This window comes from Oncorhynchus kisutch, unplaced genomic scaffold (assembly GCF_002021735.2).
Source record: "Oncorhynchus kisutch isolate 150728-3 unplaced genomic scaffold, Okis_V2 scaffold3219, whole genome shotgun sequence".
NCBI lineage: Eukaryota > Metazoa > Chordata > Actinopteri > Salmoniformes > Salmonidae > Oncorhynchus > Oncorhynchus kisutch.
This window is the reverse complement of record NW_022265164.1, coordinates 102,558-127,433: the sequence shown is the minus strand read 5'-3', so window position 1 is coordinate 127,433 and position 24,876 is coordinate 102,558. Positions and strand designations below refer to the sequence as shown.

General features: G+C 43.1%; 1 protein-coding gene across 2 annotated transcripts in view; it reads left to right on the top strand.

Moving 5' to 3' along the window:
• The first annotated feature begins 565 nt into the window (after window positions 1-565).
• Window positions 566-24,876, top strand: part of LOC116371432 (zinc finger protein 568-like) — a 43,284-nt gene continuing 18,973 nt past the window's right edge. The window contains exons 1-2 of one of the 2 annotated variants that reach the window (XM_031820301.1): window positions 566-1,532; window positions 13,709-16,724. In XM_031820301.1, the coding sequence (XP_031676161.1) occupies window positions 803-1,532; window positions 13,709-14,655 (1,677 nt within the window). In that variant the 5' untranslated portion in view covers window positions 566-802 and the 3' untranslated portion in view covers window positions 14,656-16,724. Of the gene's footprint in view, window positions 1,533-13,708; window positions 16,725-24,876 lie in introns of those variants that run through there. The other variant, XM_031820300.1, reaches the window with a different exon arrangement.

The following is a 24,876-nucleotide window of genomic DNA, read 5'->3' as shown; positions in this document are numbered from 1 at the left end:
CGATAGCAGTGAAGAGAGTGGTAGAGGAAGATGGGTACAGGGTGAGGGATCCCGAGAGGATCCCTGTGAGTAGGCAGAGACCATGAGAGAGTGGTAGAGGAAGATGGGTACAGGGTGAGGGATCCCGAGAGGATCCCAGTGAATAGGCAGAGATCAAGGGAGAGTGATGGGAAGAATGTGCTTCAGTAAAGGTGGGCTTTTTTTTTAGCATTCATAGCCATGGTTGTCAACTGTACTACAGAAATGGATCGGAGGTCACAGGAGGTTGTTGGGGGTTGCAACAGAGAAGTACTCTGGATTGCGAGGATTTACTGCAGAACAGTTGCAGGTGGTGTTGAGTGGTAGTGTTCTGTCTTCCCAGACCGTTGGCCTGGAGTACGATTAAATAGGGTTAAATAGTGGAATGGGTTAATAGTTGTCAGGGAAACTTTCATTTTACACAATTTGTGTTACCGAATCAAGAATTGAATGTTGGTTGGCCGTGAATGGCCTCACACACCAGTACAGCAGGTGGCGGTATACGCACCTTAAACCCGGATGAGCGCCGCCAACCAAATCCTAAAGAAGAAGAAGTCAACCACCTCGGTATCTTGCTAGGCAACAAAGCTGAAACATCGGTGCTCTTCAGACGCTTTCGGTGATTATTAGCCATTGTGTTTTAAACTCATTTTTGTCGTCTAGTTAGTTACTACCCCTTTCGTTTAAATATTCCGTTGTTAGTCATCTAGCTAGCTGGTTAAGTTAGGACTAGTATTAGACGAGTTGCTAATGCTAACTAGCTAGCAAGTTAGCATCCCCGACCATGAGCTCACTAAGCTACTCCACCCATGAGGAGGTCTGCTGGACGGAGAAAGAAACTCTGGTGAAAGAGGAGGAGGAAGAGAAATATGTTACAATACAAAAACTAGTGGAGGGTGAGACTGTTACCGTGAAAGAAGAAGAGAAAGACGTTTCAGTGAAAGAAGAGGAAGACTCGTTCAGAGTGAAAGAGGAGGAGGATGTTACAGTGAAAGAGGAGGATGTAACTGAAGAGATACAGAATGCCGTTTTTGGAATGAAGAAGGATGAGGGGGAGGTGACTGCTACTGTGAAGGAAGAGGAGGAGGACTATGCCCTTTTTGGAATGAAGGAGGGGGAGGTGACTGCTACTGTGAAGGAAGAGGAAGAAGCTTTCAGTGTAAAAGAGGAGGAGGATGTTACTCTGAAGGAGGAGAATGCCGTTTTTGGAATGAAGGAGGGGGAGGTGACTGCTACTGTGAAGGAAGAGGAAGAAGCGTTCAGTGTAAAAGAGGAGGAGGATGTTACTCTGAAGGAGGAGAATGCCGTTTTTGGAATGAAGGAGGGGGAGGTGACTGCTACTGTGAAGGAAGAGGAAGAAGCGTTCAGTGTAAAAGAGGAGGAGGATGTTACTCTGAAGGAGGAGAAAGAGGAGAATGCCGTTTTTGGAATGAAGGAGGAGGGGGAGATTACTGTCTCTTTGGAAGAGGAGGAGAAAGAAGAAGAAGAGACGACAGGAGATCTGATTAACGACGGTAAGTACTGTCTTAAAAATAGGGGCAAAAACTCTGCAGTTGTTGAACTATATGTGTGGTTAGGAATTATTAAAGCTACAGATTGTCATCAACCAACAAAATGTTAATGGATAAAGGGCTCTATGGATAAAATGCTTCCTATTTCTTATATTTTTCCCAACATTTTTAATCACTGAATATCCCTTCCTGTAGTGCTTCGCTCATTCTCTACCCTCAACATCCCATGAGAGCATGCCAACCGAAAGGTTGCAAGTTCATATCCCCGAGCTGACAAGGTACAAATCTGTCGTTCTGCCCCTGAACAGGCAGTTCACCCACTGTTCCTAGACCAGTTCACCCACTGTTCCTAGACCAGTTGACCCACTGTTCCTAGACCAGTTCACCCACTGTTCCCAGGCCGTCATTGAAAATAAGAATATGTTCTTAACTGACTTGCCTGGTTAAATAAAGGTTAAATAAAGGTTAAAAAGAGCCAAGTTATTATTTTGTATTAATTATAGTTATTATCAATGGTAGTATTATTAGGTCCTTGGTTGTTTAGTTATAAGGTAAGGCTGACTGATCTGATTTAAAATGAAATATATATTTGACCTTTATTTAACTATTTTCAATGACGGCCTAGGAACAGTGGGTGAACTGGTCTAGGAACAGTGGGTGAACTGGTCTAGGAACAGTGGGTTAACTGGTCTAGGAACAGTGGGTGAACTGGTCTAGGAACAGTGGGTCAACTGGTCTAGGAACAGTGGGTGAACTGGTCTAGGAACAGTGGGTCAACTGGTCTAGGAACAGTGGGTCAACTGGTCTAGGAACAGTGGGTCAACTGGCCTAGGAACAGTGGGTCAACTGGTCTAGGAACAGTGGGTCAACTGGTCTAGGAACAGTGGGTCAACTGGTCTAGGAACAGTGGGTCAACTGGTCTAGGAACAGTGGGTCAACTGGTCTAGGAACAGTGGGTCAACTGGTCTAGGAACAGTGGGTCAACTGGTCTAGGAACAGTGGGTCAACTGGTCTAGGAACAGTGGGTCAACTGGTCTAGGAACAGTGGGTCAACTGGTCTAGGAACAGTGGGTCAACTGGTCTAGGAACAGTGGGTCAACTGGTCTAGGAACAGTGGGTCAACTGGTCTAGGAACAGTGGGTCAACTGGTCTAGGAACAGTGGGTCAACTGGTCTAGGAACAGTGGGTCAACTGGTCTAGGAACAGTGGGTCAACTGGTCTAGGAACAGTGGGTCAACTGGTCTAGGAACAGTGGGTCAACTGGTCTAGGAACAGTGGGTCAACTGGTCTAGGAACAGTGGGTCAACTGGTCTAGGAACAGTGGGTCAACTGGTCTAGGAACAGTGGGTCAACTGGTCTAGGAACAGTGGGTCAACTGGTCTAGGAACAGTGGGTCAACTGGTCTAGGAACAGTGGGTCAACTGGTCTAGGAACAGTGGGTCAACTGGTCTAGGAACAGTGGGTCAACTGGTCTAGGAACAGTGGGTCAACTGGCCTAGGAACAGTGGGTCAACTGGCCTAGGAACAGTGGGTCAACTGGCCTAGGAACAGTGGGTCAACTGGCCTAGGAACAGTGGGTCAACTGGCCTAGGAACAGTGGGTCAACTGGCCTAGGAACAGTGGGTCAACTGGCCTAGGAACAGTGGGTCAACTGGCCTAGGAACAGTGGGTCAACTGCCTTGTTCAGGGGCTGAATGACAGATTTTTACCTTGTGAGCTCGGGGATTCAAACTTGCAACCTTTCGGTTACTAGTTCCAACCCCCTAACCACTAGGCTACCTGCCCCCCCCCCCCCCCCCCTATAACCACCAGGCTACCTGACCCCCCCCCCCCCCCCCCCCTCTCTAACCACTAGGCTACCTGATCCCCCCCCCCTCTAACCACTAGGCTACCTGACCCCTCCCTCTAACCACTAGGCTACCTGACCCCCCCCTCTAACCACTAGGCTACCTGCCCCCCCCCCTCTAACCACTAGGCTACCTGCCCCCCCCCCCCCCCCCCTCTAACCACTAGGCTACCCATTAAGGTTTGAGATCTCTGTGGTTACCATATCATACATTACAACCAACTCTGATTTCAAATGATCAAACGGACAGAATCAAGACAAGGAATGATTCTTTTGAAAAAAGGGAGCCACATGAATGTAAGCAATAAGGCATGAGAACCCGTGCTCGACTTGGACTGAAAAAGGTTCCGGTAATGTTTATATACATGAATGTAAGCAATAAGCAATAATATTGATCTCATCCCGTCAGTAGAGGATGCCTGGATATTTTTTTAAAATGCCTTCCTAACCATCTTAAATAAACATGCCCCATTTAAGAAATTTAGAACCAGGAACAGATATAGCCCTTGGTTCTCCCCAGACCTGACTGCCCTTAACCAACACAAAAACATCCTATGGCGTTCTGCATTAGCATCGAACAGCCCCCGTGATATGCAGCTGTTCAGGGAAGCTAGAAATCATTATACACAGGCAGTTAGAAAAGCCAAGGCTAGCTTTTTCAAGCAGAAATTTGCTTCCTGCAACACTAACTCAAAAAAGTTCTGGGACACTGTAAAGTCCATGGAGAATAAGAACACCTCCTCCCAGCTGCCCACTGCACTGAAGATAGGAAACACTGTCACCACTGATAAATCCACCATAATTGAGAATTTCAATAAGCATTTTTCTACGGCTGGCCATGCTTTCCACCTGGCTACTCCTACCCCGGACAACAGCACTGCACCCCCAACAGCAACTCGCCCAAGCCTTCCCCATTTCTCCTTCTCCCAAATCCATTCAGCTGATGTTCTGAAAGAGCTGCAAAATCTGGACCCCTACAAATCAGCCGGGCTAGACAATCTGGACCCTTTCTTTCTAAAATTATCTGCCGAAATTGTTGCCACCCCTATTACTAGCCTGTTCAACCTCTCTTTCGTGTCGTCTGAGATTCCCAAAGATTGGAAAGCAGCTGCGGTCATCCCCCTCTTCAAAGGGGGGGACACTCTTGACCCAAACTGCTACAGACCTATATCTATCCTACCGTGCCTTTCTAAGGTCTTCGAAAGCCAAGTCAACAAACAGATTACCGACCATTTCGAATCTCACCATACCTTCTCTGCTATGCAATCTGGTTTCAGAGCTGGTCATGGGTGCACCTCAGCCACGCTCAAGGTCCTAAACGATATCTTAACCGCCATCGATAAGAAACATTACTGTGCAGCCGTATTCATTGATCTGGCCAAGGCTTTCGACTCTGTCAATCACCATATCCTCATCGGCAGACTCGACAGCCTTGGTTTCTCAAATGATTGCCTCGCCTGGTTCACCAACTACTTCTCTGATAGAATTCAGTGTGTCAAATCGGAGGGTCTGCTGTCCGGACCTCTGGCAGTCTCTATGGGGGTGCCACAGGGTTCAATTCTTGGACCGACTCTCTTCTCTGTATACATCAATGAGGTCGCTCTTGCTGCTGGTGAGTCCCTGATCCACCTCTACGCAGACGACACCATTCTGTATACTTCCGGCCCTTCTTTGGACACTGTGTTAACAACCCTCCAGGCAAGCTTCAATGCCATACAACTCTCCTTCCGTGGCCTCCAATTGCTCTTAAATACAAGTAAAACTAAATGCATGCTCTTCAACCGATCGCTACCTGCACCTACCCGCCTGTCCAACATCACTACTCTGGACGGCTCTGACTTAGAATACGTGGACAACTACAAATACTTAGGTGTCTGGTTAGATTGTAAACTCTCCTTCCAGACCCATATCAAACATCTCCAATCCAAAGTTAAATCTAGAATTGGCTTCCTATTTCGCAAACAAAGCATCCTTCACTCATGCTGCCAAACATACCCTTGTAAAACTGACCATCCTACCAATCCTCGACTTTGGCGATGTCATTTACAAAATAGCCTCCAATACCCTACTCAACAAATTGGATGCAGTCTATCACAGTGCAATCCGTTTTATCACCAAAGCCCCATATACTACCCACCATTGCGACCTGTACGCTCTTGTTGGCTGGCCCTCGCTTCATACTCGTCGCCAAACCCACTGGCTCCATGTCATCTACAAGACCCTGCTAGGTAAAGTCCCCCCTTATCTCAGCTCGCTGGTCACCATAGCATCTGTAGCACACGCTCCAGCAGGTATATCTCTCTAGTCACCCCCAAAACCAATTATTTCTTTGGCCGCCTCTCCTTCCAGTTCTCTGCTGCCAATGACTGGAACGAACTACAAAAATCTCTGAAACTGGAAACACTTATCTCCCTCACTAGCTTTAAGCACCAACTGTCAGAGCAGCTCACAGATTACTGCACCTGTACATAGCCCACCTATAATTTAGCCCAAACAACTACCTCTTTCCCAACTGTATTTAATTTTAATTAATTTATTTATTTTGCTCCTTTGCACCCCATTATTTTTTATTTCTACTTTGCACATTCTTCCATTGCAAAACTACCATTCCAGTATTTTACTTGCTATATTGTATTTACTTTGCCATCATGGCCTTTTTTTGCCTTTACCTCCCTTCTCACCTCATTTGCTCACATTGTATATAGACTTGTTTATACTGCATTATTGACTGTATGTTTGTTTTTACTCCATGTGTAACTCTGTGTCGTTTTATCTGTCGAACTGCTTTGCTTTATCTTGGCCAGGTCGCAATTGTAAATGAGAACTTGTTCTCAACTTGCCTACCTGGTTAAATAAAGGTAAAATTAATAAATAAATAAGGCATATGAGAACTCATGCTTGACTTGGACTGAAAAAGGTTCCGTTACTGTTTATATTTAAGGTGCAGGAACAATACAATACTTTCAAACTAATACAGCAATGGGCCGTTCTTTAAACAAGACGTGAAGCTGAGTTCTGGGAAACGTCCCTAAAGAGTCTGTTATTATTCACAATAACATGGGTTTGACTGCTTTATTTATTTCCTAAAATGGTAAAAAGTGGTTATTTTGTATGTTATTTTAATCTTTATTTAACTAGACAAGTCAGCTAAGGACAAATTGTTATTTACATTTACGGCCTACCCCAGCCAAACCCTAACCCAGATTGTGTAGCATCTATATACTGGGGGGTGGTGGTGGTGGTCAATTACGGCTTACCCCAGCCAAACCCTAACCCAGATTGTGTAGCATCTATATACTGGGTGGTGGTGGTGGTGGTCAATTACGGCTTACCCCAGCCAAACCCTAACCCAGATTGTGTAGCATCTTTATACTGGGTGGTGGTGGTGGTCAATTACGGCCTACCCCAGCCAAACCCTAACCCAGATTGTGTAGCATCTATATACTGGGTGGTGGTGTAGCATCTATATACTGGGTGGTGGTGTACCATCTATATACTGGGTGGTGGTGTACCATCTATATACTGGGTGGTGGTGTACCATCTATATACTGGGTGGTGGTGTACCATCTATATACTGGGTGGTGGTGTACCATCTATATACTGGGTGGTGGTGTACCATCTATATACTGGGTGGTGGTGTACCATCTATATACTGGGTGGTGGTGTACCATCTATATACTGGGTGGTGGTGTACCATCTATATACTGGGTGGTGGTGTACCATCTATATACTGGGTGGTGGTGTACCATCTATACACTGGGTGGTGGTGTACCATCTATATACTGGGTGGTGGTGTACCATCTATATACTGGGTGGTGGTGTACCATCTATATACTGGGTGGTGGTGTACCATCTATATACTGGGTGGTGGTGTATCATCTATATACTGGGTGGTGGTGTATCTATACACTGGGTGGTGGTGGTGGTGTGTATCATCTATATACTGGGTGGTGTGTATCATCTATATACTGGGTGGTGTGTATCTATATACTGGGTGGTGGTGGTGGTGTGTATCATCTATATACTGGGTGGTGTAGCATCTATATACTGGGTGGTGGTGGTGTAGCATCTATATACTGGGTGGTGGTGTGTAGCATCTATATACTGGGTGGTGGTGTGTAGCATCTATACTGGGTGGTGGTGTGTAGCATCTATATACTGGGTGGTGGTGTGTAGCATCTATATACTGGGTGGTGGTGTGTAGCATCTATATACTGGGTGGTGGTGTGTAGCATCTATATACTGGGTGGTGGTGTGTAGCATCTATATACTGGGTGGTGGTGTGTAGCATCTATATACTGGGTGGTGGTGTGTAGCATCTATATACTGGGTGGTGGTGTGTAGCATCTATATACTGGGTGGTGGTGTGTAGCATCTATATACTGGGTGGTGGTGGTGGTGTGTAGCATCTATTTACTGGGTGGTGGTGGTGTATCATCTATATATTGGGTGGTGGTGGTGGTGTATCATCTATATATTGGGTGGTGGAGGTGTGTAGCATCTATTTACTGGGTGGTGGTGTATCATCTATTTACTGGGTGGTGGTGTATCATCTATTTACTGGGTGGTGGTGTGTATCATCTATATACTGGGTGGGGGTGGTGGTGTGTATCATCTATATTGGGTGGTGGTGGTGTGTAGCATCTATTTACTGGGTGGTGGTGTATCATCTATATACTGGGTGGTGGTGGTGTGTATCATCTATATACTGGGTGGTGTGTATCATCTATATACTGGGTGGTGGTGGTGTATCATCATATTGACAACCCATCCTGGTCATGTTAACAACCCATCCTGGTCATGTTATTAACCCATCCTGTTATTAACCCATCCTGTTATTAACCCATCCTGGTCATGTTAACAACCCATCCTGGTCATGTTAACAACCCATCCTGGTCATGTTATTAACCCATCCTGGTCATGTTATTAACCCATCTTGGTCATGTTATTAACCCATCCTGGTCATGTTAATACCCCATCCTGGTCATGTTATCAACCCATCCTGGTCCTGGTCATGTTATTAACCCATCCTGGTCATATTAACAACCCATCCTGGTCATGTTATTAACCCATCCTGGTCATGTTATTAACCCATCCTGGTCATGTTATTAACCCATCCTGGTCATGTTATTAACCCATCCTGGTCATGTTGACAACCCATCCTGGTCATGTTAACAACCCATCCTGGTCATGTTAACAACCCATCCTGGTCATGTTAACAACCCATCCTGGTCATGTTAACAACCCATCCTGGTCATGTTAACAACCCATCCTGGTCATGTTAACAAACCATCCTGGTCATGTTAACAACCCGTCCTGGTCATGTTATCAACCCGTCCTGGTCATGTTATCAACCCGTCCTGGTCATGTTATCAACCCGTCCTGGTCATGTTATCAACCCGTCCTGGTCATGTTAACAACCCGTCCTGGTCATGTTATCAACCCATCCTGGTCATGTTATTAACCCATCCTGGTCCTGGTCATGTTATTAACCCATCCTGGTCATGTTATTAACCCATCCTGGTCATGTTATTAACCCATCCTGGTCATATCAACCCATCCTGGTCATATTATCAACCCATCCTGGTCATATTAACAACCCATCCTGGTCATGTTAACAACCCATCCTGGTCATGTTAACAACCCATCCTGGTCCTGGTCATGTTATTAACCCATCCTGGTCACATTAACAACCCATCCTGGATATGTTATTAACCCATCCTGGTCATATTAACAACCCATCCTGGTCATGTTATCAACCCATCCTGGTCCTGGTCATGTTATTAACCCATCCTGGTCATGTTAACCCATCCTGGTCATGTTAACCCATCCTGGTCATGTTATTAACCCATCCTGGTCATGTTATTAACCCATCCTGGTCATGTTATTAACCCATCCTGGTCATGTTATTAACCCATCCTGGTCATATTAACAACCCATCCTGGTCATGTTAACAACCCATCCTGGTCATGTTAACAACCCATCCTGGTCATGTTAACAACCCATCCTGGTCATGTTAACAACCCCTCCTGGTCATGTTATCAACCCCTCCTGGTCATGTTATCAACCCCTCCTGGTCATGTTATCAACCCCTCCTGGTCATGTTAACAACCCCTCCTGGTCATGTTAACAACCCCTCCTGGTCATGTTAACAACCCCTCCTGGTCATGTTAACAACCCCTCCTGGTCATGTTAACAACCCCTCCTGGTCATGTTAACAACCCCTCCTGGTCATGTTAACAACCCCTCCTGGTCATGTTAACAACCCATCCTGGTCATGTTAACAACCCATCCTGGTCATGTTAACAACCCATCCTGGTCATGTTAACAACCCATCCTGGTCATGTTAACAACCCATCCTGGTCATGTTAACATGGGTCATGTTAACAATCCATTTTGGTCATATTAACACCCCATCCTGGTCATATTAACACCCCATCCTGGTCATATTAACACCCCATCCTGGTCATATTAACATCCCATCCTGGTCATGTTAACATCCCATCCTGGTCATGTTATCATCCCATCCTGGTCATGTTAACAACCCATCCTGGTCATGTTAACAACCCATCCTGGTCATGTTAACAACCCATCCTGGTCATGTTAACAACCCATCCTGGTCATGTTAACAACCCATCCTGGTCATGTTAACAACCCATCCTGGTCATGTTAACAACCCATCCTGGTCATGTTAACAACCCATCCTGGTCATGTTAACAACCCATCCTGGTCATGTTAACATGGGTCATGTTAACAATCCATTTTGGTCATATTAACACCCCATCCTGGTCATGTTAACAACCCATCCTGGTCATGTTAACAACCCATCCTGGTCATGTTAACAACCCATCCTGGTCATGTTAACAACCCATCCTGGTCATGTTAACAACCCATCCTGGTCATGTTAACAACCCATCCTGGTCATGTTAACAACCCATCCTGGTCATGTTAACAACCCATCCTGGTCATGTTAACAACCCATCCTGGTCATGTTAACAACCCATCCTGGTCATGTTAACAACCCATCCTGGTCATGTTAACAACCCATCCTGGTCATGTTAACAACCCATCCTGGTCATGTTAACAACCCATCCTGGTCATGTTAACAACCCATCCTGGTCATGTTAACATGGGTCATGTTAACAATCCATTTTGGTCATATTAACACCCCATCCTGGTCATATTAACACCCCATCCTGGTCATATTAACACCCCATCCTGGTCATATTAACACCCCATCCTGGTCATGTTAACACCCCATCCTGGTCATGTTAACATCCCATCCTGGTCATGTTAACATCCCATCCTGGTCATGTTAACATCCCATCCTGGTCATGTTATCATCCCATCCTGGTCATGTTATTAACCCATCCTGGTCATGTTATCAACCCATCCTGGTCATGTTAGCATCCCATCCTAGAGGAGATTTTCATCTCTGTCACATATTGAATGGCTCACATAAAGTACCACAGTAGGAGTCATAGTACCCATAAACCTCAGGGTCAAACAGGGGAATGATTCCAATCGTTTTTCCCATAAGGGATTTTAGAAACTTAAAATGTCTGCTGACTGGAGTGACGCAGTTGAGAATGTATATTTGATGTATATGTATATTTTATTTTCAGACATGTTAAAGCGTAGGAAGAAATTAGAAGAAATTAGGGAAGAGTTTTTACTCACCAATGTAACAACACTGTGTGGTTAAAGACTTATTAGTAAGCTAGTTGTCGTCACGATTTGGTTACCTATTAAGAAAAAACAGTTATGTTTTTGCGTTATTACATATTTATTAACTTATTTCCAGGGTATTTTCTAAACTTCCCACAATGCACTATTTCTCAACGTCATATGGATGTAGTCTGTGCTACTGTGTTCATATCCTAGCAGCCTTTTAAATATGAGGTTGGAAAATATTTAAGAATATATGGGAATATTGTTGCCAAGACGAGAGTTGAAGAAGAAAGTATAATTCCAAAGATCACCTGTCTCGTTCCAAAGTCTGTTGAAAGGCTCTCAGAGGAGGACAAATCTGTTTGAGCTACAACACCAGTTGGATGATCTGTATAAACTGAAAGCAGAGGGAACCTTTGTCAGATCTGGGAAGAAGTGGCTAGAGGAGGATGAACAAAATTCATCTTGGTTTTTTCAGGTTAGATAAAGACCACTCTTAAAAAAATAATACAATTCAACAATTAAATATTAATGGTCTCATCACAGACGATCCCAAATTAGTCTAACTTTAGTTCCAACTTCCACAGGAATTTATATAACACTGCTCAAAAAAATAAAGCGAACACTAAAATAACACCTCCTAGATCTGAATGAAAGAAATATACATAGTTGAATGCACTGACAACAAAATCACATAGAAATTATCAATGGAAATCAAATTTATCAACCCATGGAGGTCTGGATTTGGAGTGACACTAAAAAATTAAAGTGGAAAACCACACTACAGGCTGATCCAACTTTGATGTAATGTCCTTTAAAACAAGTCAAAATGAGGCTCAGTAGTGTGTGTGGCCTTCATGTGCCTGTATCACTTCCCTACAACGCCTGGGCATGCTCCTGATGAGGTGGCGGATGGTCTCCTGAGGGATCTCCTCCCAGACCCGGACTAAAGCATCCGCCAACTCCTGGACAGTGTGGTGCAATGTGGAGTTGGTGGATGGAGCGAGACATGATGTCCCAGATGTGCTCAATTGGATTCAGGTCTGGGGAACGGGCGGGCCAGTCCATAGCATCAATGCCTTCCTCTTGCAGGAACTGCTGACACACTCCAGCCACATGAGGTCTAGCATTGTCTTGCATTAGGAGGAACCCAGGGCCAACCGCACCAGCATATGGTCTCACAAGTGGTCTGAGGATCTCATCTCGGTACCTAATGGCAGTCAGGCTACCTCTGGCGAGCACATGGAGGGCTGTGCGGTCCCCCAAAGAAATGCCACCCCACACCATGACTGACCCACCGCCAAACCGGTCATGCTGGAGAATGTTGCAGGCAGCAGAACGTTCTCCACGGCGTCTCCAGACTCCGTCACGTCTGTCACGTGCTCAGTGTGAACCTGCTTTCATCTGTGAAGAGCACAGGGCGCCAGTGGCGAATTTGTCAATCTTGGTGTTCTCTGGCAAAAGCCAAACGTCCTGCACGGTGTTGGGCTGTAAGCACAACCCCCACCTGTGGACGTCGGGCCCTCATACCACCCTCATGGAGTCTGTTTCTGACCGTTTGAGCAGACACATGCACATTTGTGGCCTGCTGGAGGTCATTTTGCAGGGCTCTGGCAGTGCTCCTCCTTGCACAAATGCGGAGGTAGCGGTCCTGCTGCTGGGTTGTTGCCCTCCTACGGTCTCCACGTCTCCTGATGTACTGGCCTGTCTCCTGGTAGCGCCTCCATGCTCTGGACACTACGCTGACAGACACCGCAAACCTTCTTGCCACAGCTTGCATTGATGTGCCATCCTGGATGAGCTGCACTACCTGAGCCACTTGTGTGGGTTGTAGACTCCGTCTCATGCTACCTCTAGAGTGAAAGCACCCGCCAGCATTCAAAAGTGACCAAAACATCAGCCAGGAAGCATAGGAACTGAGAAGTGGTCTGTGGTCACCACCTGCAGAACCACTCCTTTATTGGGAGTGTCTTGCTAATTGCCTATAATTTCCACCTGTTGTCTATTCCATTTGCACAACAGCATGTGACATTTATTGTCAATCAGTGTTGCTTCCTAAGTGGACAGTTGGATTTCACAGAAGTGTGATTGACTTGGAGTTACATTGTGTTGTTTAAGTGTTCCCTTTATTTTTTTGGAGCAGTGTATTTTCATACATTTCTATTGAAGAATAAACCAGAATAGGTTCTATACATATTGTCTGTACCTATACAAAATTCAGAGGTCAGAGGTCAGATAACAAGGTTCAGAACAAGTCCCATCTGTTACAAACTAAATGCTGGACTAGGGGTAATAATGTTGAGTTTCATTTTTCCAGTGGAGATTAGTTTATAAATTGCCTGGCTGGGCTGTGAGACAGTGGAGATTAGTTGATACATTTCCTGGCAGGGCTGTGGGACAGTGGAGATTAGTTGATGAATTGCCTGGCTGGGCTGTGAGACAGTGGATGTGTAGGAATGATTCAAATGGAACTGGTAACCGCCATTACCCGAGTAGTATTGTGAATAACTAATGGCTATTAACCAATCGGCATTCATGTTCCAAGTGTACTGTTTAATAATGAAGGATCTAGTCTAGATTAAACCTTATAGGAAGACAGTTTTATCATGTGGAGGTTTCATCCAGGTCTCTCTGTTTTAACCAAATACTCTGTCTTTGGCAGGAGAGAGACCAGTCTGTCACTCTGACAGCAGTAAGAGTCCTTCAGAGGAACCAGACCCAGAGACTCCCAAACCAGTGAGACGACTCAACTGCTCCCAGTGTAATAAGAGTTTCACGTTGTCATGGAACCTAAAAGAGCATGAGAGGGCACACACAGGACACAAGCCTTTCCACTGCTCCCAGTGTGGAAAGAGATTTCCACGATCACAGAACCTAAAAATACATCAGAGGACACACACAGGGGAAAGGCCTTTTCTCTGCTCCCAGTGTGGAAAGTGTTTTACCCAGTTATGGAGCCTGAACAAACATAATCGAATACACACAGGAGAAAAGCCTTACCATTGTTCCCACTGTGGAAAGAAATTTAGGTTGTTAGATAAGCTGAAGGAGCATGAGAGGACACACACAGGAGAGAAACCTTACCATTGCTCCCTGTGTGAAAAGAGTTTTACCCAATTAGCTTACCGAAAAGAGCATGAAAGGAAACACACTGAAGAAAAGACTTACCAATGTTCCCAGTGTGGAAAGAGATTTTCACGATCACAGGAACTAAAGTCACACGAGAGGACACACACAGGGGAGAAACTTCTCCACTGCTCTCATTGTGACAAGTGTTTTACGCAGTTAGGGAGCCTGAACAAACATAATAGAGTACACTCAGGAGAAAAGCCTTACCCCTGTACCCATTGTGGAAAGAGGTTTTCTAGATCACAGGACCAAAAATCACATGAGAGGACACACACCGGGGAGAAACCTTACCATTGTTCCCTATGCGGAAATGATTTTACCCATTTAGGGAGCCTGAACAAACATAAGAAGAGAATACACTCTGGAGTGAAGCCTTACTCATGTTCCCATTGCCTAATGAATTTCAGGTTGTTAAATAACCTTAAGGAGCATGAGAGGACACACACACATCTTACCATGGTCGCAGTGGAAAAGATTTGACCAATTTAGGGAAACTATAAGATCATGAGAGGACACTTGGGAGAAATCACCCAGTTGTTCCCAGTGTGGAAAGAGTTTTACCTAGTTAGGGAGCCTGAAAAGGAACATACACACACACAGGGGAGGAAGTTTGTAAAGAGTTCTAGTTAGGGAACCTAATTGTGGAAAGACATCTTCCCAGAGGACCTGAAATCACATGATAGAATAGACAGGCAGTGTTCTGATGAGTCACTGTGTTCTGACTTATGTTTGACTTGTTTTATGCCACATTAAATCATATTGTTGATATGAAATCTTAATCAACAATAGGCCTGTTTTTGTTTTTTTCTCTAGATACATGGTATCTACAGGCAGTGTTCTGATGAGTCACTGTGTTCTGATGAGTCACTGTGTTCTGATGAGTCACCGTGTTCTGATGAGTCACAGTGTTCTGATGAGTCACAGTGTTCTGACTGATGTTTGACTGTTGTTTTATGTCACATTAAACCATATTGTTGATATTAAATCGTTCTCTAGAATAGACCTGTTTAGTGTCTGAGACAGGATTATGTCTAAAATCAGATTATAATTTTGATTCTACACTTTGATAGATTGGATACATGTTAGAACCCTTAGATGTTATTAATGACATGATTTAGATATTTTAAAATGTAAATTATTAATTGCATATTGTGTGTATTTCTTGATTCTAACCTTAAAACCTCAAGAAACGTAGTTGTTTTGGTTTCATTTAGTTAATTTGTGTTCTAGTCTCCAAGCTAAAGATCTATGAAACTGTGGTGATGTTCCCACGTTGTTAACATGGGAAAACATTCACGACCTCATGAATGTTCCCGTCAGTATTATTCCACCATGTTAGAGAGAGAACACAGGTGCTGACTGTGGTGATGTTCTGATAACGTTGTAAACATGGAAAACATTCACGACCTCATGAATGTTCCCGTCAGTATTATTCCACCATGTTAGAGAGAGAACACAGGTGCTGATTGTTACACACATTTGATTAATGCAACATTTTTATCTGAATTCAAATGAAATAGATTTTTTTTTTTTACTGTGTTAGCCACTAGTGGACATTGATTATGTACATCTATGTACTTACAGAAATTTGAATTTTGAAATACAGGTATGTTTATCCCCGTTTCGTAACGTTTTTCAACAGAATCATTGGGATAAACACACCCCTGATCACCCGCGCACACAGTTCACTTTCATAGCAGCCACATACAAACAGCATGATCCCTTTTCTCATGGTATAATTCTTACTCCCGTCTACGCGCTCCTTGACTTGGAAGAGTTCCAGTGTTGGATAGCCAGCTAGCTAACTTAGCATCCCTCTCTGTTGGATAGCCAGCTAGCTAACTTAGCATCCCTCTCTGTTGGATAGCCAGCTAGCTAACTTAGCATCCCTCTCTGTTGGACAGCCAGCTAGCTAACTTAGCATCCCTCTCTGTTGGATAGCCAGCTAGCTAACTTAGCATCCCTCTCTGTTGGATAGCCAGCTAGCTAACTTAGCAACCCTCTCTGTTTGAGCCTGAGTAGGCTAAACTAGTAGGCTAAACTAGCTAGCTCTCCACTTCTCACCTTTTCCCTTCATTTGTGGACTTCAGTGCACAACACATCAGCTCTATGTGACCAGGAGAAAAAACCTTTCCAAGCCAAACTACATCATAACCGCTACACACAGCCTATATCATTGTCACCATAATAGCTAAGGTAACGTGGTAGTCAACACAACTAATAAGACTAACACGTTAGTAAACCTGCTACAATCATGCAGTAGCTTTATAGTGCAATAAATGAGTAAAACCAAAAGCTTACCTTGACTTGGAAGAGTTCCAGTGTTGGATAGCCAGCTAGCTAACTTAGCATCCCTCTCTGTTGGATAGCCAGCTAGCTAACTTAGCATCCCTCTCTGTTTGAGCCTGAGTAGGCTAAACTAGTAGGCTAAACTAGCTAGCTGCATTCACTATTAAGTGAAAGTAAAAAACATACTATGAAATATAGCTAGTTTTCGCTTCTCCTTAATTTTTGAATAAATTATTTGTAAAAAAAATTTCAACTATTGTGTCTTTCTCTCTTTGAGTCACCTACTCACCATATTTTGTGCACTGCAGTGTTAGCTACCTGTAGCTTATGCTTTCAGTACTAAATTCATTCTCTCATCCTTTGATTGGGTCAACAACATGTCAGTTAATGCTGCAAGAGCTCTGAAATGTTGGAGGACGTCCTCCGGAAGTTGTCATAATTTCTGTGTAAATCTATGGAAGGGGGTGAAAACCATGAGCCTCCTAGGTTTTATTTTGAAGCCAGTGTACCAAGAGGAGGACGGAAGCCAGCTGTCCTCCGGCTACACCATGGTGCTACCTTACAGAGTGCTGTTGAACCTACTGTAGACCTTCATTGATGGAGGTGTGTAGCGACCAATCAGGGGAGAGCTTGTCTGTAAATTGAAGGGGTTTCAGGGTATTGAACAGGGGTGTGTTCAATTTGATTGAACGTTGTGGAAGAGTTTGTACTGAATAACACTATTACCAACATTTTCTTGTATGTTCTTGAACAGACTATGAGGTACATTTTGGTTTGCTCCAGTTGGTGGGTGTGTCGGTGTGTGGCTAGAGTCTAAGGCATTTTGGGCCGTTTTCCACAAATCCGCTACCTGTGATGATCTGAAGGATCAGGTTACAGTGGGTCTCTCGTAGAGGGGGAATGTCATGACTCTCCTGTGATGATCTGAAGGATCAGGTTACAGTGGGTCTCTCTCGTAGAGGGGGAATGTCATGACTCTCCTGTGGCGATCTGAAGGATCAGGTTACAGTGGGTCTCTCTCGTAGAGGGGGGAGAGCGGGAAGTTGTCTGTTTTATGGTCGGTCATCAAATACGGTGCCCCTATGGCCTGTAGTGTTCGAGATTGGAATGTAAACCGTGGAACACGGAGAGACCCTTGGACAATCAAAAGTTTGAATAATTAAACAATATTTACATTTTTGAGAATGTGGGAGTGGTCTGTGGACACTTAAGGGACAGTCATGACGAGTGTGTTTTATTTGACGATCTCATGAAGGACAGGAAACAGTCATTACTGTGTCTGTGGTTGTGTTCCACTTCTGAATTATGGGGGTTCCATCTACATATTGTGAAACGTATGTAATTAAACATGAAACTATTTGTGAAAAGATGTATTGTGATGTCAACCTTCTATATGATAAAATATGGGTTTTCATGTCAAGTTAACCAAATAAGGGGCCACGGTCACGTGAGCATAGACATTATGGTGGCGCATGGACCACCCTGTTCTCAGAAGTATATAAAACCCACTTCTGACAGAAATTTACATCAGACCACGCAAACGTAAGCTAAGGTTGCAAATGGTGAATTTCTAAGACCGAAAATATGAAGCGGCAGCTACAAGTTGAAATGGTTGGCACGACAACTCTACCAAAGGACAAGACTATACAGTGTGGAGCATTGGCTACACGGCTGGAAATGGTTCACCTCTCTGGGATATTCGGGACGGTAGCGTCCCACTCTGCCAACAGGCAGTGAAAGTGCAGGGCACCAAATTCAAAACAACAAAAATGTCATAATTAAAATTCCTCAAGCATACAAGTATTTTACACCATTTTAAAGATACAATTCTCGTTAATCCAGCCGCAGTGTCTGATTTCAAAAATGCTTTACGGCGAAAGCTCCACAAACGATTGTTAGGTCACCACCAAGTCACAGAAAAACACAGCCATTTTTCCAGCCAAAGAGAGGTGTCACAAAAAACAGGAATATAGATCAAATTAATCACTAACCTTTCATGATCTTCATCAGATGACTTCATGTTACACAATACATGTATGTTTTGTTCGATAAAGTGCATCTTTATATCCAAAAATCTTATTTTACATAGGCGTGTTATGTTCAGTATTTCTAAAACATGCGACGATTTTGCAGAGAGCCACATCAATTCACAGAAATACTCATAATAAACATTGATGAAAGATACAACTATTATACATGGAACTTTAGATAAACTTCTCCTAAATGCAACCGCTGTGTCAGATTTCAATTTTTTTTAAGTAGAAAGCAAACCATGCAATAATGTGACTACAGCGCTCAGAGACCAAACAAGCCAAATAGATATCCGCCATATTGGATAGTCAACATTAGTCAGAAATAACATTATAAATATTCACTTACCTTTGATGATCTTCATCAGAATGCACTCCCAGGAATCACAGTTCCACAATAAATGTTTGATTTGTTCGATAATGTCCATCATTTATGTCCAAATAGCTACTTTTGTTAGCGTGTTTTGGAAACAAATCCAAAGTCACGAAGCGCGTTCACTAGGAGCAGACGAAATGTCAAAAAGTTCCGTTACAGTCCATAGAAACATGTCAAACGATGTATAGAATCAATCTTAAGGATGTTTTTAACATAAAACTTCAATAATGTTCCAACCAGAGAATTCCTTTGTCTGTAGAAATGCAATGGAACGCGAGCTACCTCTCACGTGAACGAGCGTCACAAGCTTGTGGCACTCTGCCAGACCACTGACTCAAATAGCCCTTACGAGCCCCTCCTTTACAGTAGAAGCCTCAAACAAGTTTCTAAAGACTGTTGACATCTAGTGGATGCCTTAGGAAGTGCAACGTGATCAATATCCCACTGTATCTTCAATAGGGAATGTGTTGAGAAATGACCAACCTCAGATTTCCCACTTCCTGGTTGGATTTGTCTTCAGGTTTTCGCATATGAGTTCTGTTATACTCACAGACATCATTCAAACAGTTGTAGAAACTTCAGAGTGTTTTCTATCCAAATATACTAATTATATGCATATTCTAGCTTTTATGGCTAAGTAGCAGGCAGCTACTTTGGGCACCTTATTCATCCAAGCTACTCAATACTGCCCCCCAGTCACCAAGAAGTTAAACTCTGAGACTATCGATTCACTACAGAAGTAAGAAGTCCTAGGCCATCAAACTACCAGTCTGAAGCCAGAAATGTACGAAGCCTAGGACAAGAATCCCGACAACCGCCAAAACACCTACAGTATTCTATGCGACAACCATGGGTACGCCTAACGTATCCATTATAACACAACCAAAGCCTTTGTCGATTGACTCTCCAGCAAGAGTAACCGGCGACCACAGAGCAAGGCATCAACACTCGTAAATATGTCATTTATTTTCGATTGAGCCGTAGTTCATGTAAGATATTAGCCATTTCTATGAGTGTAGTTATCTATGAATGTAGTAGTGTGTGTGTTTATAAAATGACTGTGTTCTCATTTTTGACTTCAGGGCGCTCTCCGAATAATGAATTAACCTTTTGCAGAATCTGAGACTTTGCCGAATTATTTTTTAAACCAGGGACTTACAAACCTTGGGGATTTGGTCAAAGCTATAAAATAGTTGAGTTATCATCATTTTGGGATTGAAAATTCTCGTGACTGTGTTTTCATGTTATTCTGTGACTTGGATTAGTTAGTTAGTAAATAAATACTTTAACCAATTTGTATATCGCTGATTCATTATTTATGCGAGGGTTTGTGCAGATATCTGAGGTTTGCGATGTTCAGTAATGAGAACTGATGCGATACAATACGTTAAGCGATTGTTTTGATAAGATATGAAAACATCTTGTCGATTTGGGAAATAGTCTCTTAAAAAATTTTCCCGTGGTGCCCCCGACTTCCTAGTTAATTAAAGTTTAAATGATTAGTTTAATCACGTAATAATAATTACACAGAGAATTGATTTGATAAAATAACAGTCTTCACATTTATTGATGTCACGGAACGACACTACTTTGACATTTTGTCTTCTACAGTGGTCCTCCTTTATGGGATAAACCAGTCCTTTGTGGTTATGGGTTCAGCTGTATAATAAACCAGTCCTTTATGGTTATGGGTTCAGCTGTATAATAAACCAGTCCTTTATGGTTATGGGTTCAGCTGTACAGGATAAACCAGTCCTTTGTGGTTATGGGTTCAGCTGTATAATAAACCAGTCCTTTATGGTTATGGGTTCAGCTGTACAGGATAAACCAGTCCTTTATGGTTATGGGTTCAGCTGTATAATAAACCAGTCCTTTATGGTTATGGGTTCAGCTGTATAATAAACCAGTCCTTTGTGGTTATGGGTTCAGCTGTATAATAAACCAGTCCTTTGTGGTTATGGGTTCAGCTGTACAGGATAAACCAGTCCTTTATGGTTATGGGTTCAGCTGTATAATAAACCAGTCCTTTATGGTTATGGGTTCAGCTGTATAATAAACCAGTCCTTTATGGTTATGGGTTCAGCTGTACAGGATAAACCAGTCCTTTATGGTTATGGGTTCAGCTGTACAGGATAAACCAGTCCTTTATGGTTATGGGTTCAGCTGTATAATAAACCAGTCCTTTATGGTTATGGGTTCAGCTGTATAATAAACCAGTCCTTTATGGTTATGGGTTCAGCTGTACAGGATAAACCAGTCCTTTATGGTTATGGGTTCAGCTGTACAGGATAAACCAGTCCTTTATGGTTATGGGTTCAGCTGTACAGGATAAACCAGTCCTTTGTGGTTATGGGTTCAGCTGTACAGGATAAACCAGTCCTTTATGGTTATGGGTTCAGCTGTATAATAAACCAGTCCTTTGTGGTTATGGGTTCAGCTGTATAATAAACCAGTCCTTTATGGTTATGGGTTCAGCTGTATAATAAACCAGTCCTTTATGGTTATGGGTTCAGCTGTATAATAAACCAGTCCTTTGTGGTTATGGGTTCAGCTGTACAGGATAAACCAGTCCTTTATGGTTATGGGTTCAGCTGTACAGGATAAACCAGTCCTTTGTGGTTATGGGTTCAGCTGTACAGGATAAACCAGTCCTTTGTGGTTATGGGTTCAGCTGTATAATAAACCAGTCCTTTATGGTTATGGGTTCAGCTGTATAATAAACCAGTCCTTTATGGTTATGGGTTCAGCTGTATAATAAACCAGTCCTTTATGGTTATGGGTTCAGCTGTATAATAAACCAGTCCTTTATGGTTATGGGTTCAGCTGTACAGGATAAACCAGTCCTTTGTGGTTATGGGTTCAGCTGTACAGGATAAACCAGTCCTTTGTGGTTATGGGTTCAGCTGTATAATAAACCAGTCCTTTATGGTTATGGGTTCAGCTGTATAATAAACCAGTCCTTTATGGTTATGGGTTCAGCTGTACAGGATAAACCAGTCCTTTGTGGTTATGGGTTCAGCTGTACAGGATAAACCAGTCCTTTGTGGTTATGGGTTCAGCTGTATAATAAACCAGTCCTTTATGGTTATGGGTTCAGCTGTATAATAAACCAGTCCTTTATGGTTATGGGTTCAGCTGTATAATAAACCAGTCCTTTATGGTTATGGGTTCAGCTGTACAGGATAAACCAGTCCTTTATGGTTATGGGTTCAGCTGTATAATAAACCAGTCCTTTATGGTTATGGGTTCAGCTGTATAATAAACCAGTCCTTTATGGTTATGGGTTCAGCTGTATAATAAACCAGTCCTTTGTGGTTATGGGTTCAGCTGTATAATAAACCAGTCCTTTGTGGTTATGGGTTCAGCTGTATAATAAACCAGTCCTTTATGGTTATGGGTTCAGCTGTATAATAAACCAGTCCTTTATGGTTATGGGTTCAGCTGTACAGGATAAACCAGTCCTTTGTGGTTATGGGTTCAGCTGTATAATAAACCAGTCCTTTATGGTTATGGGTTCAGCTGTACAGGATAAACCAGTCCTTTATGGTTATGGGTTCAGCTGTATAATAAACCAGTCCTTTATGGTTATGGGTTCAGCTGTACAGGATAAACCAGTCCTTTGTGGTTATGGGTTCAGCTGTACAGGATAAACCAGTCCTTTGTGGTTATGGGTTCAGCTGTACAGGATAAACCAGTCCTTTATGGTTATGGGTTCAGCTGTATAATAAACCAGTCCTTTATGGTTATGGGTTCAGCTGTATAATAAACCAGTCCTTTATGGTTATGGGTTCAGCTGTACAGGATAAACCAGTCCTTTGTGGTTATGGGTTCAGCTGTATAATAAACCAGTCCTTTATGGTTATGGGTTCAGCTGTACAGGATAAACCAGTCCTTTATGGTTATGGGTTCAGCTGTATAATAAACCAGTCCTTTATGGTTATGGGTTCAGCTGTACAGGATAAACCAGTCCTTTATGGTTATGGGTTCAGCTGTACAGGATAAACCAGTCCTTTGTGGTTATGGGTTCAGCTGTACAGGATAAACCAGTCCTTTATGGTTATGGGTTCAGCTGTATAATAAACCAGTCCTTTATGGTTATGGGTTCAGCTGTACAGGATAAACCAGTCCTTTGTGGTTATGGGTTCAGCTGTACAGGATAAACCAGTCCTTTATGGTTATGGGTTCAGCTGTACAGGATAAACCAGTCCTTTATGGTTATGGGTTCAGCTGTATAATAAACCAGTCCTTTATGGTTATGGGTTCAGCTGTACAGGATAAACCAGTCCTTTGTGGTTATGGGTTCAGCTGTACAGGATAAACCAGTCCTTTATGGTTATGGGTTCAGCTGTACAGGATAAACCAGTCCTTTATGGTTATGGGTTCAGCTGTACAGGATAAACCAGTCCTTTATGGTTATGGGTTCAGCTGTATAATAAACCAGTCCTTTATGGTTATGGGTTCAGCTGTACAGGATAAACCAGTCCTTTGTGGTTATGGGTTCAGCTGTACAGGATAAACCAGTCCTTTATGGTTATGGGTTCAGCTGTACAGGATAAACCAGTCCTTTATGGTTATGGGTTCAGCTGTACAGGATAAACCAGTCCTTTATGGTTATGGGTTCAGCTGTACAGGATAAACCAGTCCTTTATGGTTATGGGTTCAGCTGTACAGGATAAACCAGTCCTTTATGGTTATGGGTTCAGCTGTACAGGATAAACCAGTCCTTTATGGTTATGGGTTCAGCTGTACAGGATAAACCAGTCCTTTGTGGTTATGGGTTCAGCTGTATAATAAACCAGTCCTTTATGGTTATGGGTTCAGCTGTACAGGATAAACCAGTCCTTTATGGTTATGGGTTCAGCTGTATAATAAACCAGTCCTTTATGGTTATGGGTTCAGCTGTACAGGATAAACCAGTCCTTTATGGTTATGGGTTCAGCTGTACAGGATAAACCAGTCCTTTATGGTTATGGGTTCAGCTGTACAGGATAAACCAGTCCTTTATGGTTATGGGTTCAGCTGTACAGGATAAACCAGTCCTTTATGGTTATGGGTTCAGCTGTACAGGATAAACCAGTCCTTTATGGTTATGGGTTCAGCTGTACAGGATAAACCAGTCCTTTATGGTTATGGGTTCAGCTGTACAGGATAAACCAGTCCTTTATGGTTATGGGTTCAGCTGTATAATAAACCAGTCCTTTATGGTTATGGGTTCAGCTGTACAGGATAAACCAGTCCTTTGTGGTTATGGGTTCAGCTGTACAGGATAAACCAGTCCTTTGTGGTTATGGGTTCAGCTGTATAATAAACCAGTCCTTTATGGTTATGGGTTCAGCTGTACAGGATAAACCAGTCCTTTATGGTTATGGGTTCAGCTGTACAGGATAAACCAGTCCTTTATGGTTATGGGTTCAGCTGTATAATAAACCAGTCCTTTATGGTTATGGGTTCAGCTGTATAATAAACCAGTCCTTTGTGGTTATGGGTTCAGCTGTACAGGATAAACCAGTCCTTTATGGTTATGGGTTCAGCTGTACAGGATAAACCAGTCCTTTATGGTTATGGGTTCAGCTGTATAATAAACCAGTCCTTTATGGTTATGGGTTCAGCTGTACAGGATAAACCAGTCCTTTATGGTTATGGGTTCAGCTGTATAATAAACCAGTCCTTTATGGTTATGGGTTCAGCTGTATAATAAACCAGTCCTTTATGGTTATGGGTTCAGCTGTACAGGATAAACCAGTCCTTTGTGGTTATGGGTTCAGCTGTATAATAAACCAGTCCTTTGTGGTTATGGGTTCAGCTGTATAATAAACCAGTCCTTTATGGTTATGGGTTCAGCTGTACAGGATAAACCAGTCCTTTGTGGTTATGGGTTCAGCTGTACAGGATAAACCAGTCCTTTGTGGTTATGGGTTCAGCTGTACAGGATAAACCAGTCCTTTGTGGTTATGAGTTCAGCTGTATAATAAACCAGTCCTTTATGGTTATGGGTTCAGCTGTATA